The sequence below is a fragment of the Pteronotus mesoamericanus genome, unplaced genomic scaffold (assembly GCF_021234165.1).
Source record: "Pteronotus mesoamericanus isolate MK-2021 breed Mesoamerican mustached bat unplaced genomic scaffold, CSHL_Meso_final scaffold_85, whole genome shotgun sequence".
Lineage (NCBI taxonomy): Eukaryota > Metazoa > Chordata > Mammalia > Chiroptera > Mormoopidae > Pteronotus > Pteronotus mesoamericanus.
In genome coordinates, this window is record NW_026555329.1 from 67518224 (window position 1) to 67539171 (window position 20948).

The window sequence follows — 20948 nt, forward strand, 5'->3', positions numbered from 1 at the left end:
GGAGGTTACCTGTTACACAGTACTAGCAAAATGAATAAATTTTACTATGACTTAGTTTCTTAAGTATGCATGCATTATTTAAAAAATCTGGTTTGTTTTGTTTATTATAGGTTCATTACTTATTTGGTGGGAATCCAGGAAAATCTTGCTCCCCAAAAATGAGATTAGATGACTTCTGGTCACTGAAGTTGTGTAGACCTTCAAAAGATTACTTACTGAGGCATTGCAAGTACCTCATAAGAAAACACAGGTATAAAAATAATTCACTGAAAACTTCTTATTTATATTTATAAGCTGTTCTTAGTATTACTTAAGCTTTGAAGATGTGACTTGGTCTTTGGAAAGTTAGTAACATGACAGTGTAAACACTGTAAAGATCATGGCTTTTGAAAATGTCCCATTATTCTCCTTATTTTTGCTTTCTTCTTTCAAAAGAAGATACAAAATGAAGATAGACACTGATGCTAAAATTTTTACCTAGAAGAACAAAGAAATTTTTCAACTGATAAATAATGGGAAAAGTTTCTTTGGAGGTGCCCTGGCTGGTGTGGCTCAGTGGATTGAGTGCCAGCCTGTGAAACAAAGGGTTGCCGGTTCAATTCCCAGTCAGGGCACATGCCTGGGTTGCAGGCCAGGTCCCTAGTACGGGGCACACAAGAAGCAACCGCACACTGATGTCAGTCTCCCTCTCTTTCTCCCTCCCTTCCCCTCTCTAAAAATAAATAAATAAATCTTTTTAAAACAAAGTCCTCTGAAGTTGATTAACCTACCATCAAGTAAGTCAAGGGCTAACCACCACAAAAATTACATCAGTTCTAGATTATTGTCATATGCCTGACCTGTTGATAATTTTGTGAATGTGATGATATAGTTGATTCATAATATCATCATAATTTTGATGTTTCAGAATGCAACTTCAAATACGATTACAGTTTCACATAATTACCTTTGCCATTTAATTGCAAAAGTGTATAATCAAACATTTTCATGTATGTCTCCTTAGTCATTTTTGCTTTTTAGCCTTAGTGGTGATAAACTACTAAAAAAATGTAGAAAAGGGTATTTGTCCTTTTGGTTACTGATAGTGTTAGATGATAAAAATTTATATCATGTAAGGGGAAGTTCAACCTTTAATGATGATAATAGTTGCCATTTATTTGAGCAGTATTTGTGTGCTAGATCTTGTATGTTATTCTCACAAGACAGTGGAGTAAAGTACTACTATTACTTTATTATCACTGTTTTATTCCTATGTTATTATCACTGTTTTATAAAAGAAGAAATTAAGGCATTTTTAAATGGGTTATATATTTCACCTAAGGTCATTCAACAATAAGTGACAGAGGCAGGACTTGATCCGAAGTGTGCTGACTTCAAGAGTTCTTCATTTCATCACCACCAGCACAATGCACACACACATACGCGCGCGCACAGTCACACACGTGTATATGTATATACACATGTGTTTATATGTTTATTATATATACTTTATATAGAATATAAATACATAAAGTCTGTGTGGGTATAAATTAGACTGTCCCTTTATCATATATTTACTCATTGTTTCTTTGCCTTCACAAGTTATGCTTGAGAGATAATAATAGAAGCTAGTTCTGTTTCTTTGGCATTACTGTGAATGATTAATGTATTTTCTGTAGAATCTGCGGGAGAAAGGGTCTAAATCTTCACAATATCTAGATGGCAAGAGACAAATTATGTTTTATTAACAAAATTTAAGCTTGAGGAACCTTCAATTAATATTTACATTGCTAAATTTTATTCCTTAGTACTTTATTTAATATTAAGGAACTTAAGGTACTTAATATTAAACTTTGTTTTTATTAGGATATTGGGAAATTATGGAGCTCTTTACCTCAGATATACCAATTGATGGTTGGAATATTGGAGTGAGCTCTTTTTAAAAATTTCCTGACCAAAAGCTTAGTAGAGATGAAAAGATATTGTTTAGTGCTATATGTAAAGAATTGGAACTCACTTATAAATACTTCCCTCTGGCTTTTAATTGAAAAAGTATTGCATGGATAATAATAAAGAAAAAAATAGGTCCTTTCTCCGAACCAAAAGAATTGAATCTCTTATCATTACACCATTCAGAAGTAATTACCTAATATTTGGGTGTATATCCTTTGAACTGTATGTGCACACATAGATTTTTATTTAACTGAAAAATAGGGATTATGTTCCTTTGAATCTGGTTTCTTTCAGTGAATGATGTCTTATAAATATTACTATGGTAATAAATATTGAATACAAGTACATATCTTAATTATAATGACTGCATAGCATTCTACTTTATGTGTAGTTCACTTACCCTATTTTGCCGTGTATAATGCACACTGTTTTGCCCAAATTTTTTAGGGAAAAATAAGGATGAGCATTATACATGGCTAGAACGAATCTATATAAATGTTTTTAATTCTTTTTTTTTATGTGTGAAAGGGAGAAACTCATTACAATCTCATGATAAACTTTTTTAATAAAAGTCTGCTATAATAATGATCACATTCCTTTCAAGAGTATTTTCCAATGATTTTATACTTCCTTGAGTTTTAAATAATCATGGTTATATTGTCTCCACTAATTAAAAAGACACTAAAAAAATAAAGTAATTCTTTTATTAATGCTTAAGCATTAAAAGTATAACTCTAGAAAGCAATAATGATACCTGTATGCAAAATAATACCCTGGAATACAATAATTGGTTTTGTTTCTGATAAATGAATGAATAAAGAAATTAAAATGGATTTCTTTTCTGAAAGTTTGGGCCAGACACATGGGTGTGCATTATACACAGGAGTGCATTGTAAACGGCAAAATATAGTAATACTTTCCTTTTGTAGACTATTTAGATTGTTCTCAGCTTATTTGCTATAGTTAATATTACTGTAGGTAATAATATTGTTTACTTCTATATGCACCTCTATCTAAAAATTTTGTAGGAAAGTGGTAGAATTGGTGAATTACCATTTGCTGTTCTTCCCATAGCCCAGCCATCTTGAGAAGTAGTATTCTTTTTTATTTTTGGCAGTCGTTTTCTCTTTTAAAATATATATCAGTAGGCAGGTGAAATGACAATTTGGGCATCTGAAATATTATGTATTATGGCATGTTTTAAGTATAAACATTATTGTTAGCTACTTGTAGTAAAGACGTAGAGTAAGGAATGAAAGTAGATAAACAATAAAAGAATTCTCAGTAACAAATCATTTACACTTTTAAATATATGGTGAGCCCTTGCTGCTGTGACTCAGTGGATTGAATGCCAGCCTGCAAACTAAAGGGTCGCCAGTTCGATTCCCAGTCAGGATATGTGCCTGGGTTGTGGGCCAGGTTCCCAATTGGGGGTATGCAAGAGGCAGTTGCACATTGCCTCTCACACATTGATGTTTTTCTCCCTCTTTTTCTCCCTCCCTTCCCCTCTCTCTCAAATAGTAAATAAAATCTATTTGTTGAAAGTCTAGCAAATGTGGTGAGTATGAGAACGAGTTATGAAATAAAGTAATTAAAGGTGAAAGGCAGCAAGTTTGTGTGGTTGGGCAAATAATCAACATTTGAAATTTTCTGCTGGGGAAAAGATAGTGTGCTAGCTCGTTTCAGAACTTAAACCAGAAGAGCACTTGAAAGGAAATGTAAGAATTCCCCCTTTTAACGATCCTTTAAAAAAGGGGGGGGGGGTTAAAGTCCCTTTTATATAGAGTATTCATTTATACAGATTATTTTTAAAAGATTTTATTTATTTGCTTATTTATTGGGGGGGAGGGGAGAAAGAGAAGGAGAGAAAAATTGATGCAAGAGAGAAACATAGGTTGGTTGCCTCTTGCACGCTCCCTGACTGGGGACCAGGCCCACAAACCAGGCATTCGCCCTGACTGGGAATTGAACCAGTGACCCTTCACTTTGAGGAATGATGACCAACTGACTGAACCATAATAGCCAGAGCTAGATTTTTCATTAGATTAATAATAGCATAAAAATATGGAACATAATATTCTTTTTGGACTTTGCTTGCTTTTTGCCTTTTGTTCTATAGCTGAGAGCTATATTGGAAAAAGTATTATACCAGAACCTTGGGTTGGTATTCAAGCCTTCTAACTTAATCTTGGTGGAGATTACATTGCTCATGTATAAATGATGAGAGCAACCACCTGAAGGTCTTTAGAATCATCAATAAAACTATTCATTAAGGAAATACAGGGCCTGGCACAAATAATGCCCCTTTCTTTAATTACAAAATCATAAGCATATTAATTCTGTAACATAACAATATTACTCTCAGACACACCATGTGACATTTTAGGTGAAATACTTAAATTGCTGTCCATTTGTGCAAGACATTCACGTACCCTACCAACCACACTCAAGCAAGCCTTACTTCTGCCAGGCGCTGTACTTACTGACACCTTCACTGTTCTAGACATTGTCCTGGGTTCTGTAGATATGTCAGTGAAGGAGACAGACGTTCCTGTCCCCAAGTTTCCATTTTTAATCAAGGGATACTAAAAATAAACATAATAATGAATTTATGTTTTACTAAGTTTTGTGAGGAAAAAACTAAATCAGGGTAAGAACCTCTTTTTTCTTTTTTTTTCTTTTTTCTTTTTTTTTTTTACAGGTGCGGGAGCTGGGGGTGTGATTTTTCAATAAGACTAAGAATAGACCTCACTGCAAAGATGATATTTGCATAGATACCTAAAGAACATGAAAGAGTGGATCATATAAATATTTGAGGGGAAAGATGTTCCAAATAGGTAATAGACAAGGCTCTGAGGTTAAAATTATGCCTGAATTATTTGAGAAATAAAGTAAGGAGGACAGTATGGTAGAATTGGAATAAGTGAGGTGATTATAGTAGGAGATGAGGTCAGAGAGATAAAAAGGGGTCAGATTATAAAGGTCTTTTGGCTTTTACTCTGAGTAAAATGGCAGCATTTAAAGATTTTAAGTAGAGGAGTGACACATTCAGACTTAGCTTTTAATAAAAACAATTCTTGATTTTCTTCCAGAAGAACTGAGTAAAAGGTCATGGCTATTTTTACTCAAATGGGGAATTCTTTAGAAACAACAGGTTAATATAGTTCAGTTTGGTGCACTGTAGGTTTTAGAGAACATCTGTTAGCACTGGGGGGAAGGCATGGGCTGTATTACATTTGTGAGTCTTCAGCAAGGAAAAGGAGCTCGCTCAGGTAGAGTGAGAGAAGTAAAGGGATGTAGGGCATTATCTGAGGACCGCCACCATTTGACAAAAGGTGGAGGAAGAGATACTCCATAAGAGAGACTGAGAAAGTACAGTATTTGTGGATAAACTTTGAAGGTTGCAGCAACTGAATTTCTTGATGGATTTGATACAGATATGAGAAAAGAACTGTCAAGGATGACTGTTCCAGGGCATGTTAAGGGTCTTATCTACTAAATTGAACTGACAATAAAAGGTCTGTCTCAGACATTTGAAAAAACATAGACCCTCTTTTCTCCCACCTCCCTCTTAAATGAATTAAAGAGTTTGGGGGACATTATTATATTGCAGGCAGAATAAATAGAAGCTGCTTTCTATGAATTGGGTAGAATGTGAAAATTACCTTTTTAATTCAAATTTCATTTTAAATTACATACCAGGTCTTTAATTATAAATAAGCTTACCCTGTACTGCTAGGCTGGCTTATATATTTTTGTTGTTGTTGTAGAAAATAATTATTTACTGTTTCATTAAAGCATAAATTTGTTGGGGGGGGGTGTCGTATGTCAAGAAGGTATCTCCTGGTTCTTAATAATGCCACCTGATACAGTAAATAAAATGTCACTATTACTAATTTTTTATAACATTCAAGTTTCCAAACTTGTAGATGATTGGGGTATAGAAAGGGACAAAAGGGAAAAAATATTATTGGATTAATTCTTGTTACTTTTACAGGGCAGAATTGTTGGCTGAAATACAATTCTAGACTGCAAACACAAATCCAGTGATAAATTTTTGCAGGCCAAAAAAAAGCTTAGAAAAAGAAGAGAGAAAACATAACTCTCAGGAAAATTGATCTCTTTACTGGATTTAATAGGATAGTAGGTGTGTTTTGGTTAGATTATTTCAGGTTGCAAAGGAGAAAGACATACTTTGGAGACCTCTCTGAAAGAGAATTTATTATGAGATTATCCAGAGAATTAAAGCACTTCCTCAGCATTTGATCAGTGAGGCATAATGGAGAATTGTTTAGGATACTGGAACAGTTCTAATAACTAGGAGCTACTGCAATAGTGTTTCTTAGAACCGAGTCTCTCTGTTTCTGCTTCTTCCTGCCTTCTCCTGTTTTATGGTTACTCCTGACTCTGCTTGCCCTCAGCTGTATCACTTCCATGGATGGATGGATGGATGGATGGATGGATAGATCAGTAACTAATCTCTTTGGCTTCAGTTGATGCATAGATAGGTAGGAAGAAAGGAAGGGAAGGAAGGAATCTATCATCTCTTGTCTTTATTACCTTCTCTGTTTTGTCTGCCTTTTATGTGTCCTGTATGTCTCACATTCCGATTCTCTAAGAGAGAGTATCTTCTTAGAAGATGCTTCCCTTGAGAGAGTATCCCTATTTGGAATAATTCTGCCAGCCCGCTTTATAAACTGCTGATCAAGCTTGAGACGATTGCTTTTGGCTCAAGTGCCAAAACTCCGGTCTAATCAGTTGTGGACAAGATGGTCGAGTAACATGAGCTCTGCCTAAGGAACTCCTGTGAAGGTTGTAAGGCTGGCTGACAATCATGGTACTCTCTGGTACAAGAGAGCTGTAATATTTTCCTCGTCTTTGCCCCTGCCTGAAATACAGGTAACACTGTCACTGAGATTAGCTCTAAAGACAGGAAATGATTGATGCCAGCAGCTTGTGAAAGGCTTATTATTTTCATTTTCTAAATGAAATGTCTCTTCTTTCTCTGTGTATATTTGAAGAACATACAAATTTATTTATAATAAATCCATATATAATTATGCTATACCAATATGATGTTTTCTTATTTACATAGATATAGTCCCAAACAGACTTTTTTCAAGAGAACTCATTCTTTCCTTTCCAGCTTTGGAATCAGATAGACCCATGTTAGATTCTACTTCTGCCACGTACTAGCTTTTGTGTTAGCCAGATTCATTTTGGGGGCCTCGGTTTCTCCTCTGTTATTTTCAAAATGACAATAACACTTATCATCATCCTAGAGTTACTGTGAGGATAAACAAGGTGATATATGCTTGATACAGTGTCAAGCACATGACAAATGCTTGATAAATTGCTGCATTTTTGTTATTGTTATTATTGACTGAGGTGTGGAAATAGTCTCATTGAAAATATCTTACTAGTGTTAATGATACTCATTAAAAGAAGCTGTATTCATTTCTGTTTCTAAAGTATCTATTAAACATCTTCAGTGGTGGGTGGGAGTATACTACACAAATCTAACCAAATATTTTTATTTTATCTCTACTTGATTTTTATAAAACATTTTTAGCTTTTTTTTTGCAGTTTGTGCAAAATATTTGACATATTTACTGTTTTGAAGTTGATTTTATCTTAGTTTATAGTTTTTTTCTATTTTATTTATTTTTAGAGAGAGAGAAAGAGTGGGAGAAAGAGAGGGAGAGCAACATTGATGTGTGAGAGATACATTGATCAGTTGCCTCTCACATGACCCCAACTGGGGACCTGGCCCACAACTCAGGCAATGTGCCCTGACTGGGAATCGAACCAGCGACCTTTTGGTTCACAGACCAGCACTCAGTCCACTGAATCACACCAGCCAGGGCATTCAATCCACTGAACCACACCAGCCAGCGCTATCTTAGCTTATAGTTTTAAGAACAGGGTAGGAAGTGCTCTTACCCAGTCCCTAGGAACACACCTGCCTGTGACTACCTGGCATTACCATTACATCTCAAGGACTCCACATTTATACTGTTTACATAGAACTCTTCTTATTTCTGGATTCCCAAATGCAGTTTTTTTAGGTCCACACTAACTCTTCATATACAGAATGTTCCCGTTAAGTTACAACAGACATTTCTGACGTTTTCTTTTAACTCCAGACAATTATTTCTTGTTTACATTTTCTAGGTTTGAAGAAAAGGCTCAAATGGATCCTCTTAGTGCACTGAAATACTTACAAAACGATCTTTATATAACTGTGGATCATTCAGACCCAGAAGAGACAAAAGAGGTAAAGTTGGTAATAAACTTCAGAAATTGAGCTTTTAAAAAGTCTTTCCAACTTTTTATTTGCTGATTTTGCTCGTAGATGTTTAAAGGAAAATATGACACCAATAACATTAAAAGTGGCACAAAGCAAATTAAATAAAAATGAATTGGCTCATTTTCATGTGATACAACATTCAAGACAGACACACACACACACCCCGCCCCCGCCCCTCCCCGCCCGCCCCCCCCCGCCCTGCCCTCCAATCAGTTTAGACCAGGATTCTCAGATACAAAGTTTTAACTTAGACATTACTTTTGTTTATGGGGAAGGAAACAGAAATTTTTACTTTCATAGTCCCATGCTTCTTTTACTCAGGGGTTACATAATGGTTCAACATAAAGTTTTTTGTTTATACTTTAAGAGAAGAAAAAATACTCCCCTTTTCAGTAGGAGAAAGTGGAAAGAGGTTGGTGGAAGTAGAGTCCTTGCTGCCTTGATATTTATTTATGTGAATGTTGTAGCAGGACAGTTTTACTATAGGCTACTAACTTCACTCATCCATAATCTCTTAAGTTTGAGAAATTAGTAGCAAATGATTACTTTTTGGGGTTTTTTGTTGTTTTTTTTTTTTTTGTTACATAACATGGATGGAAGCAGAAGATTTAATATTATTGTTTGTGTGACTATACCTGCAACAGATTTCATGGTTTTATGGCCTGTTTTCCTACTAACTTCAGAGATCCCTTTTATCCCTTTTTCCTTTTGCCAACCATCCTTATTCATAGTTCATCTAGCAACATCTGAACTGCAGTCCACTCTCCGAATTGGTGCTGATTACATGTAGTTCTGTCCCTTATAACTATTTCCCTGTTAGCTGTTGCTTTGCTCTGGCTTTGTAATAGCAACATCAAGTGGTGCTTTTCTCTGTTTAGCATTGACACAGGTTTCAAGTTTAATATCGAATCACTTTCAGGCACCAGGTTCATTGTACTTTCAGGCAGTGGAGCCTGAATATCCTTGGTGCCAAAACAAAGAAATACTCTTTCATAGTTGCTTACTGTGAAAATAAGTCCTGTTTTCTTGCTTGGTATTGGTTATACCCTTCACTAGGTGGAGAATCATCAGGATGCACTTTAGAGCCCCGCTGAAGGGACCCACTTAATTATCTTTCCTTGAGTCTTCAGTCAGTTTACGATACTATTTTAAAAAGGGGCAGTTATCACAGTTTTGCCAAGTAGCAGAATATATTTGATTTAATCTGGTACAGTTTATAACTGAAAATAGTTGTAAATAGGTCATTAATGTTCATTTTGTTAGACCATGCATTTGAAAGTTAGTCTAAAATGGTTATGACCTGGGAACATTAATTTTTCTCTTATTTTTTAAAACCAAACCAAAACAAAATATTGCCAAGTAAATAATTTCAGCTGTGTGAGCTGCAAGTAGGCCAAGGAAAACGGACAGTTTGTTCTCAGTGCTAAGCTAATGGGAAAAACCAGGACAGGAAAGTATCTCAAGTTCAAACATAGCAAATTTTAAAAGTCTGGTAGTGGGTTTCTGTGTGTTTCCTTTCTCTAATAGTCTCAAATGTTGATTTTGTGTGCCACAGACTTTCATTCTATTTCTTAAAATTTTATCCATAAATACTTGTAAGCCTGTTTTTGTTCTCAGTGTACGTTTTACAAAATCTTCACTATATTAAATGATTATATTAGCAACTAAAAGTGGTTTTTAGATTTTTTCTTTTTTTAGGGGGTGGTTATCGTTATGGTGGTGATCAACACCCTGACTGTTATTGGGGAAATGATGGTAGACTACCATTGTATACCAAATAATTGTTCTTTGCTTTTGTCTGGTCTCCAGAACATGGTTCCAAATTAATTATGAGCTTCTAGTAAACCTTATGAAAATGACATTTTTTTTCCTAGGAAAAGCCCAAGAAAAGTATGCCTAAATCAACTCTACCACTTTCAGAGAGATTTTTGTAATAGAGAAGGAGCAAGGAAAACAAGTTTTCAACTAATACTGCACATTATATATTAAAGACATTTCTGCTGAGCTTCCAAAGTACTGGTGTTATTCATTAAACAGATGCAGTTTGAGTCCGTACAGTATGCCAGGCATCTCCTAGGTAGAGAGGAATAAAAAAAGGTAAAGTGACCCTGGCTGGTGTGGTTCAGTGGATTGAGTGCTGGTCTGCAAACCCAAGGGTTGCTGGTTCAGTTCCCAGTCAGGGTACATGCCTGGGTTGCGAACCAGGCCCCCAATAGGGGATGTGTAAGAGGCAACCACACACTAATGTTTCTCTTCCTCTCTCCTTCACTTCCCCTCTCTCTAAAAATAAATAAATAAAATCTCTTCTTTTTTTTAAGGTAAAGGGAGATCAGAATACTATGGAGTGAGAAATAGGAAGTTGCAGTATTAAGTAGGACAATTACAATAGACCTCATTTAGAAATGAGATTTTTTCACAAAGAATTGAAGGATATGAAGAAGTGATCTAAGACAGTAATTTAGGGAAGGTTATCATTGGCAAAGGGAGGGCTAGGACAAGGCTGTGTGCATTCTGGCTTTGTTTAGGAAAACAGTGAAGAAGCCATTGTGGCTGGAGCAGAGGTGAAACGGGCAAGAGTAGTCAGAAATGAGGTCAGAGCCCTGACTGTTGGGGCTCAGTGGGTTGGGCATCATTCTGCTAACTGAAATGTCAGTCACTGGTTTGATTCCCAGTCAGGGCACATGCCTGGGTTTTGGGCCAGGTCCCTTGGTTGGGGGTGTGCGAGAGGCAAAAGAAAAATGAGTTCAGAGAGGTAAGAGCAGGGATTGAAGATCAGATTGTGAATGATTTAGCAAGCCATTGCTGAGACTTTGACTCTAAATGAGGAGGTAGTTCAGGGTATTGTGTAGAGGAATGATATGATCAGCTTTATGTTTTAATTAGGTTACTCTTGCTATTGTACTGAGAATACACTCAAGAAGGAGAATGAGGATTTAAGCAGAGAGACCTATAAGGGAGACTGCAGAAAACTGAAGGGATTATTGTTGCTTAAACCCAAGTAGTAGTAGAAATAGTGAGAAGTGAAATTGGATTCTCAAAATATTTAAAGGTAGAACAGACTTTATGATAGATTGGATATAAGGTTTGAAAGAAATGACTCCAGAATTTTTGTCTTGGGTAGATGGAGTTATTATCAACCAAATGAGAATGCCCTGGATAGACCTGGTTTGTGGTGGTGGGTGGGGACTCCTGACTGGGGTCAGGAGTTTAATGTTGGATATGTTTAGTTTAAGATGCCTATGATACAGCCAACTTGAGGTGGTGAAGTGAGAGTTGGATAGTCAAGTCTGAGTGTGGAAGAAGTCTGGATTTATTCAGATTGAATAATATCACTTGATACCTGAAACCTCAGATAAGTAGAAGAAAGGAAAGTAGTGAAATAGGAACAAACAATAGAAAAGATTTAAAAAGTGAAAAATTGGTTCTTTGAAATGGTGAAAAAAGGTGGTAAACCCCTGGATAAGATTTATCAAAAAAAAAAAAAAAAGTGAAAACATAAATTGTCAACATCACAAATGAAAATGGGAAACCATTACAGTCTGTACATATATTAAAAGATAATAAGGAAGTATTATGAATGATTTTGTCAACAAATTCAACTTGATGAAATGGACAAATTCCTTAAACAATGCAACTTACTAAACCAGGTAAAAGAAGAATTAGAAACATCTTAAGTAACTTTATGTCAATTACAGAGGTTGAATTTGTAATTGAAAACTCTCTAACAGTGAAAACTCTGAACCTCAGTGGCTATTATCAGTAAATTCTATCAACCATTTACGTTACAAAGAACATCATTGCTACACAGACTCTGAGAAACCAGAGGAAGACACTTTCTAAATTCTTTTATGAAGCAGCTGAGCTCTGATAGTAAAACCCAACAAAGATTTTACAGGCAAAGAAAATCACAGACCAGTACCCCTCATAAATACAAATGCTAAATTCTTTTTAAAAAATATTTATTCATTTATTTTTTTTAGAGGTGAAGGGAGGGAGAAAGAGGGAGAGAAACATCGATCTATTGCCTGCCGCAATGCCCCGACCAGAGGCCGGGCCCACAATTTAGGCATGCACCCTCCATGGGAACGGAATCCTCAACCTTTTGCTCTGCAGGTCAACACCCAACCAACTGAGCCACACCAGTCAAGGCAGTGCAAAATTCTTAATAAAATTTTGCTACTTAAATCCAGCAAAAAGATTAATTTACATAGGCCAAGTGAGGGTTTATCCTAAGAATACAGCTTGGTTTCACATTTGAAAATCAGTCATTTATTACTGTGACAGTGAAAGAGAAAAACCATAGATCATCTCAATAAGTGAAGAAAGGGGCACTTGACAAAAGTTGAAACCCATTCATGATAAAAATTCTTATCAAACTAGAAATAGAAAGAAACTTTCTAAATCTCATAAAGGGCATCTATGAAAAACATGTCAACAGATATTCTTTATTTACCATGCAAGAAAAAGAAATAAACATCATATAGATTAGCAAAAAGTAAAATTGTTTGTGTTTGTGGATGACATTATTGTATGTATAGAAAACCCCATGTAGTCTACAGAACAATATACTAAGTGAATTTAGCAAGGTTACAGAATTCAAGTTCTGTAGGAAGAAGAAATTATTTTTATGTTAGTAATGAACATTTAGAAGCTGAATTTAAAAACCTGCTTATATTAATATCAAAAAATAAATGTGTAGTAATAAGTATTATAAGAAATTAAATAATGCGTAAATAAATGAAGAGATATATCACATTCATGGATTGAAAGACTAAAAATTGTTAAGATGCCCATTCTCCCCATATTGGTTTTTAATTTAATGCAGACCCTATACCAGGAAGTTTGGGTTTAATTGTTTTTGAAACAGACAAATTGATTCTAAAATTTATATGGAAACACAACAGTCCTGCACTAGCCAAAACAGTCTTGGAAAAAGAGTATGTATGAGGTCTCATACTGTCTGATTTCAGAACTCTGTATAAAGCCATAGTAATCAGGACACTGTTAAATAGATAAGTAGAACAGAATAGAGTTCAGAAATAGACTCACATCTATGGAATCAGTTTATTTACTTTTTAATTTTTTTGACCAGAATGCCTAAGTCCTTCGGGAAAAGGAAAGTCTTTTTAACAAATGGTATTGATATCTCAGCCCCTATCTCACATTTTACGCAAAAAAATTAAGATGGATTATGGATCTAAATATAAAATCCAAGACAAAAAAACTACAATAAAACATACTATCTTCACAACCTTGGGATAGGCAAATATATCTTATACATGACACAAAGGCACTAATCATAAAAGAAAAAACTTGATAAATTAGACTTTAAAATTTCATTAAAAGACATTAAAAATAGGCAAGCCACAGACTAAATAATATTTGCAGTAGACATCTCTGGCAGAGGACTGATACCCAGCGTATATGAAGAACTTCTGTTGTATATGTGGGGTGGGCAAAAGTAGGTTTACAATTGCAGGTATGCGAAGCAGTTTATTCTTGTATCGTTACTGTATTAAGTGTATTATAAACTGTAAACCTAGTTTTGCCCATGCCGGTATTTTTAACTCTTCATTTCCTCTCCTGTTTTCTTCACTCTTGCTTAGATTGTTACTTTTGGAATATTTGTCCAATTTCTGACCTTCAAAGGATTATTAATCAGGACTTACATATATTCATATGGTTGATACTTGAAATTTTAAAGGCTGGAAGCATAGGTGTAACATACATCCTGAGTAATCAGAGATATCAACTGCTCAAGTCTTGCAAATTGCCAAGTTAACTCCATGAGATTCTACTCATTGGTCTCCTCTTTCCTTTAACTTGCCTATTTTCCCATATACTCATTCAAAATAAATATAAATAGTTCTACAGTTTTACCAATTTTTTAAATTACCAGTTTTGCATTAGTATTGTTGTATTTATTTTGTCATTGTTCAGTTACAGTGTCTCTTTTAAACTGACTGGCTAGCCTTTCTAATCAACATTTATAATGTTATTTCAGTGTAAAAAAGGCCTTTGAGCTGTTATAATAACCTAACAATGTAATTGTACATGATCATGGAACCCTAGTCTAATTTGTAATTTACAGATGGCCTATACATAATAATCATGCTTTTTTACTCAAAATTTGATGTGCACAGCAGAGACAGGTGTTTTACAGTATATGTATTTGTTTTTGAAATGAGAATGCATATGTACTAAGAGTTCAGTAACGGTCCAGGGCACCAATCTATCCATACGCGAGACTCCCAAATGAGTAAATTTCTTCTTTATTTCAGTTGAACAGTTGTATGTTAATAAATACATATTTTATTAAATTTTTAAAATAATTCCAAGACTTGTTCCAGTATTTTGAAAAAGGTGAACAGTCCAACAGAGAAGTCAGCATATTCTTTAATCTAAATGTGGTGTTCTTCTTCCTACTATTTGCTAAATAGACTTAAGTGCAGAGACATACAGTGGCTAATAAATGGTCAAAATTAGAGAAGTTACTTCCCTCTACTGTGCTTAGCCAGTTAATTCGCTTTGTTTTTCTTTTACAGTTTCAGCTCCTCGCTTCAGCTTTATTCAAATCTGCTTCAGATTTTACAGCTCTAGGTAAGTATTCCAGTATAGTTTATTCAGCCAGATGCCTTAGCATATGGGAAGTTGGATTTTAGTGTTGTTTAAATGAAACATCAGCCCTAGCTAGCGTGGCTCAGTGAATTGAGCGCCAGCCTGCAAACCAAACAGTTGGCGGTTAGATTCCCAGTGTAGGACCCACGCCTGGGTTGTAGGCCAGGTCCCCAGTAGGGGGCATGCGAGTTACAACCCCACATTAATATTTCTCTTCTCTCTTTCTCCCTCCCTCCCCTTCTCTAAAAATAAATAAATAAAATCTTTTAAAAAATAAAATAAATGAAACGTCAAATAAGATGTTTCTCTGAACAATGGAGCAAGTTTCAAGGTAGAATGCAAAATTTCTAATAACCTGCTACAAGGTTATTTTCCAAGCATTAGTCACCAGTTTATAAATCTATTTGCTTTTCCTGTTACACCAATTGCTTTGTCATTATGCAAACAGATGGCAATAGAAGCATGATCAAAATAAATTAACTTGTACAGCATTGTTTTAAAATGCAGGCTGTATTACTGATGTACTTAGTATGAGATAACACTTGTTGGTTGAATGATTTTTCTTCTCAGTTTGTTCTTTGTGGAGTTGTGTGGTGTCAACAGAATGGTGATGGGGTAGGCAATGCAATAGATCTTATGGGACCAGAGAAAATGAATTCCCTCTTTCCTGAAAATGGGAATTTTTATATACTGGTATCTTAATTGTTCAAGATAAATTCTACTTGAAACTCAAGTGTTTCTTAAAGAAACAAAAACTGATGTTTCTTAAACATCAGGAGTACTGATGTTCATTACGAGTACTCTCATTTAGTATTAATGAATTATTAGAGTAAACTAGACTGTAGTAAAGTGGGGCATTTGTAGAAGTTCGAGAACCGAAAGCTTTAATCAGGTGAATTTTCAAGGATCTTTTTGTTAGGGTAAGTGACTATTATATTGTCACTTTTCATCAAGGTAGTAAGTAGCCTTTTGCAGTACGGGAATTTCCAGCTTTTTTCTTGTCATTGTAGAATGTGGTCATGGAGTGAATGCATATTAATCCCAATGATGACAGTGCTGTTATTATGTGCCTAAGAGTTGAATAACAGTATTGACATTTTCTGATATATGTAATATAAGTACTACTCTTTATCTCTGGAATAAAATAACACTTGAGGTATCAGCTTAATTTCTTTATTCTTTGCCCTTTTGTCTCTTAAAGGTGAACCATATCTCAAAGAGGGGAAAAAATCATATGTAATTGTAGTATTTTTCACTGGGATGGGAAAGAATAGCAGTATTCCTTGGGGTCTTGCCCTCTCTTTTTCTGTAACAAGTAATTAAGTCTTCTCTACTGATCAAGGCAACTGCAGTATGGAGTTCTGTTTCCCGAATATGTAGGCTTCCGCAGAGCAACACTGATCAGACTGCTCCTGTAAAGCATGACTCCAGTAGGTTCTCCTAATAATTTAGATAGTTGTTTTGACTACCCCATACAGTGGAATACATAACGGTTAAAAAAAAAAAAATGTTTTTAGGCTGTTAGAAATCTCAGCTCCGTGATGGATTATTTTAGAAGTTCATATCCTTTTGAATTTTATCATTTAAACAGATTTAGTGATACATGAATTGAGAGCCTGGCACATAGGTATTTACTTTAAATTTATATGTGCCTTGTTATGTGTAGAAACAGCAGCCCAGAGCTATTATTTTTACTTTATTGGTGGGCAGCACTAACATGTCTCTGACTGACTTGCATTTAGCCTTTAGAACAAGAACTTCTTGGCAGTCATTTAAATATGTTAGGCTGTTGTCAGCAAGTATTTTATCTTTAGCTTAACTCCTTTCCTCTGTCTCTGCCCTGTTCACTGTCGGCTAATGTATTTTGTCAGGAACAGTTTGTTTTACTTGGATTTCAAACAACCCTCAAATGCACTGGGAACAATACAAACACAATAGAAAAAAATAACAAAAGGGAAAATTCCTGTGGGGTTTTGTTTCTTACTTTGTCTGAAGGGAGACAGTATGTTTAATAGTTAAGGATGAGAACATAGTATAGTGGTCCAGAGTTAGAACCTAGGTTTAGATATCAGCTCTGTCACTTGCTAATTTTAAAATCGACCTTGAGCAAGTCACCTTCTTAATCATTAATTTCTTCATCTATAAAATGGAGACAGTGAGAGTACTTACCTCAAGTTGTTGGAAGAATTAAGTGAAATAATTATAGAAAACAGCAAAATAAAACAGTAAGTGATCCATTCACGGTACTATTATTATTAACTCCCTTAAAAATATAATCTTTGTATCATTGGTGAATTTGGATGAGGATCAAATTCACATTGTTTGCTAATTTTAATAAGAAGAAACCTGATATATTATAAATAAGAAATACTTTGCATAAAAGTTTATGAACAAAAGTACCTTTTATAAGTTTCATACCTATCTAGAGTTCCTGATTCTTGTTCTCATTCAATTTCTGTCAGACTCTTTTACCTTTACTCTGCATAGGAGTGAAATTGAATGGATTATTTTCTGTATGGATGTATACATCTTTAATGTATAGATAAACTGAATATTTCATTTTCTAAATTCTCTAAGAAAAAATTTGCCTCAGCCTAACTTTGACTTCTTTCAGAATTAATCCAGTTTATCTAACTACTTAGAATTAAATAAAAGTATTTGTTACTGTTATATATAATTTAAAGAATTAGAAAAATAATGATTTATAAGTAGCTGGCATTATCTTAGTTTTCAAAAAAATAACCTCTACTGATCTTTAGTTTAGAGCTTCTGGTGGACATGGCCACTTTTAAGCTTGAACTCAGACATTTTGCTAATTTTAAGATCAGTGTCTTGGCTCCAGAAATTGTGCTTTTGATCAATTTAGCATATTTTCAGCAAGGTATGTGACAAGTAGGAGAAATCTGGTCTATAGAACATACCACCTTTTTTGGTTTTCATATCTCTCTTTATAAGTTTTGCAGTCCAAATAAGATGTGCAAGCATGAATTCAGATAAATATTTAAAACTCAAGTGGTGTTCTTTGGCACTACGTGACGTTTGTGAATAAGGTGCCTTTAACATTTCACAGAATTTGCTATGTCCTTTTGGCCCACCAAATTTAGATTTCAGCAAGATACTTTCTTCAATTTCCTGTCTGTAACTCACTTGTTTACAGGTGCTTTTTCTATAATAATATATGTTTATTATTAGTATAGGAAGTATAAATAAAGAAACTTGTATCTAGGAGGAAATGAGAATTTTTGCTACTACTACTACACCATAAATAGGAAAACCTACCTAATTCTGTGTAGGATGTTAACTTAAATATATATTCCTAGTAGGTTGCTTTCTTTTTAGAGCAGTCATTGTCCTCAGTCATGGTTCTAGTGATAAAGTGATAGCTAATATTTATTGAGCACTTACTATGGGGCCAGGTACTATTCTAAGTACTTCGCATGTCATAAATCATTTGATCTCTGTAGTAACCTTATGAAGTAGCTACTATTATGACCCCCTTTTATATATGAGGAAACTAAGACACAGAGAGGCTAAAGTAACTTGTCCAGGGATGGTGCTAGTGAGTGGCAAAACCAGGATTCAAACTTTAGTAGTTTGGGTTTATAGCTCATTTCTTAAACCACTAACTACTACCTTTCATTGAGCTTTACCTATCTTCACTACTCTGATTAGTTCTCATTTCATTTTATGGTGAAAATGAACTGAGAGAAACAGCGATTAGGATGAAACAGATTTAGAATCAGTACAACCTTTTCTTGTCCTAGCTCTGACATTTAAGTAAGCATGTCACTGTTGCTGAGTTTTCCTAGTGGCCTACCCCTCCTTAATGTATTTTTTTTAATTGACTACAGATAAAACTTAACATTCTCCTTGACTAACTTTCCCCAGTCTCTCCCCACTCCTCAAATGTATCCACTCATACCTGACAGATCTTTACACAAACACACACAACCATATACACAGACATAGAGATGCAGTGGGTCCTCATCATTTGCCGTAATTACATCCTGTAGAGTCACCAGGAATGCTGAATTAGTGAAGACTGAACCATTCCTCCTCCGGGACATACAGAGTTAGGTTCCTGCATGCCTCTGGGCACAACATTTTCATTGGCCTGTCAGTATATAACCTTGCTTTATGTGTTTCTGTTTAAGAGTACATTACTTCTCTATTGATATTGGTGATTCATTAACATTGAACCCATAACAAACAGCATTATAAACTCATTTTTAAACAAAGCTTACCTAACACACGAAGTTCTTCCATAAGGCACATCACGGCCTTCTTACACTTATGAATACAAAACACCACTTTAGCACTATACTTGGAGGCCATTGTAAGCAGTGAAGTCACCAAAAAAGGCACAAAAGTGCAAAAAACATGGCACTGATAGACTGTTTATACCATGAGAGCTAAAACAAGAAGGCAGAACATCACCTAATTCGACCTCAGCTGAGAACATATGCATGTGGTGACTCAAATTTTTGCTGCTCTGAGCATGTCTGCAAAGTGCCACAAGTATTGATTGTAGGATTACAAATAAATTTTAGTTGGGTAGTTGCTCAAATATGGAATCTGTGAATAATGAGAATTGACTGCACACATTCTATCCACAAGGTATCCAGCTATGTAATACGAAAAAGAGACATTTATTGAAGAAGATAAAAGATACAATAAACATTGTACATAGGACAATGACACCTCAGTCCCCTTCAAAACATGTATTCTGCACTGTAAATTTAAAATTTCATGATGTGGCTTGGAGATGTTTGCATGAAACTACACTAGATCTGTTGTATTTTCATTCAGTGATCTGTAGTGTTGCGTAATAGGGGTCTACTATCATCTAATTTCATCTACATATCATCTAATGATAGTGTAAATTTAAATTTCCCTATTGGTAAAGGGTGGAAAAAAAATAAAAGATGTTCTTTTGAGGCTTAAATGAACTTAGCACATTACCAACAACTTAATAAGCACTCAGTGAATATTAGTTAATAAAAATAGTTCTGGCTCAGCAGCCCAGTGGATTCAGTGCTGGACTGCGAATCAAAGGGTTCCTGGTTTGATTCCCAGTCAGGACACATGCCTGGCTTGCAGGCCAGGTCCCCAGCAGGAGGCATGCAAGAGGCAACCACACATGGGTGTTTCCCTCTCTTTCTCCTTCCCCTCCCCTCTCTCTAAAAATAAATAAGTAAAGAACTAGATAGATAGGCAGGCAGGCAGGCTGGCTGGCTTTGGAGTCAGATAGACATGGGTTCACAGTCCATATTCGTCCTTTACCAGCTGTAGGACTTTATTACCAAATTTCTCCAAGTTTTCTCATCTGAAAATAGAGTTTATAATAACTGCTTCATTGTTTTTTATTCTTTTGTGACAACTAAATGCAGTCATACATAAAGTACCTAGCACACAGTAGGAGTTCTAGTATATCCTTCCTTCCTAAATTATTTGATCTCATGAAAATATGACTTCAATAGAATACTGTCACAGAATCAATACCTTCTCTCAAGAATAAAGCATACTACCACATTTTTACAAATAAAGAAAACAAGGGAAAAACCCTAAAGTTCAATACAAAGAGAAACAAACCTATCAAGTTAGTAGTAACATTATCACACAATGGGGGGTGGAATTAAACCTTTTTTTGTACAGTGCTTAGGCTATATACTCTCAGATACAATTTAAAAACAAAAGGAAAGAATCAAGTTTTTGGTGGTAGTGGTCATGGGTATAGTAATTCTGAAACATGTTTTGTGTGTATTTTAGGTTGAACAAATGAGTAAATTATGATGTTACTGGGAGTTGGTTTCTTTAGTGGAAGAAAGGAGGTGTAAACATGGAATGGAATAAGGAAAAGGAGAATCCTGTGAGGTTCTTAAAAATTTGGAATTAGTAATAAAAACATGATCCTGTTAAAGAAAAAACTGTATATAATGTGTATACTATATATATATGCCTAGAAACAATACCACCCTTGGTAATAATTAGCACAACTGATCTTGGTTTCTAGCTATGGTTCACGACAAAGGAGTTAGGGCTCTTGGAAAAATGGCTGACTTCAGAGTAAAGATGAGCTTGGATATCA

At 35.0% G+C, this 20948-nt stretch overlaps 1 protein-coding gene across 4 annotated transcripts in view; it reads left to right on the forward strand.

Moving 5' to 3' along the window:
* The window catches only part of MKLN1 (muskelin 1), a 341476-nt gene that overhangs the window by 310943 nt on the left and 9585 nt on the right, over positions 1-20948 (forward strand). For all 4 annotated transcript variants that reach the window (XM_054564059.1, XM_054564060.1, XM_054564058.1 and 1 more), the window contains 3 exons: positions 111-250; positions 8107-8209; positions 14788-14842. In XM_054564059.1, coding sequence (XP_054420034.1) covers positions 111-250; positions 8107-8209; positions 14788-14842 — 298 coding nt within the window. The remainder of the gene's footprint in view (positions 1-110; positions 251-8106; positions 8210-14787; positions 14843-20948) is intronic.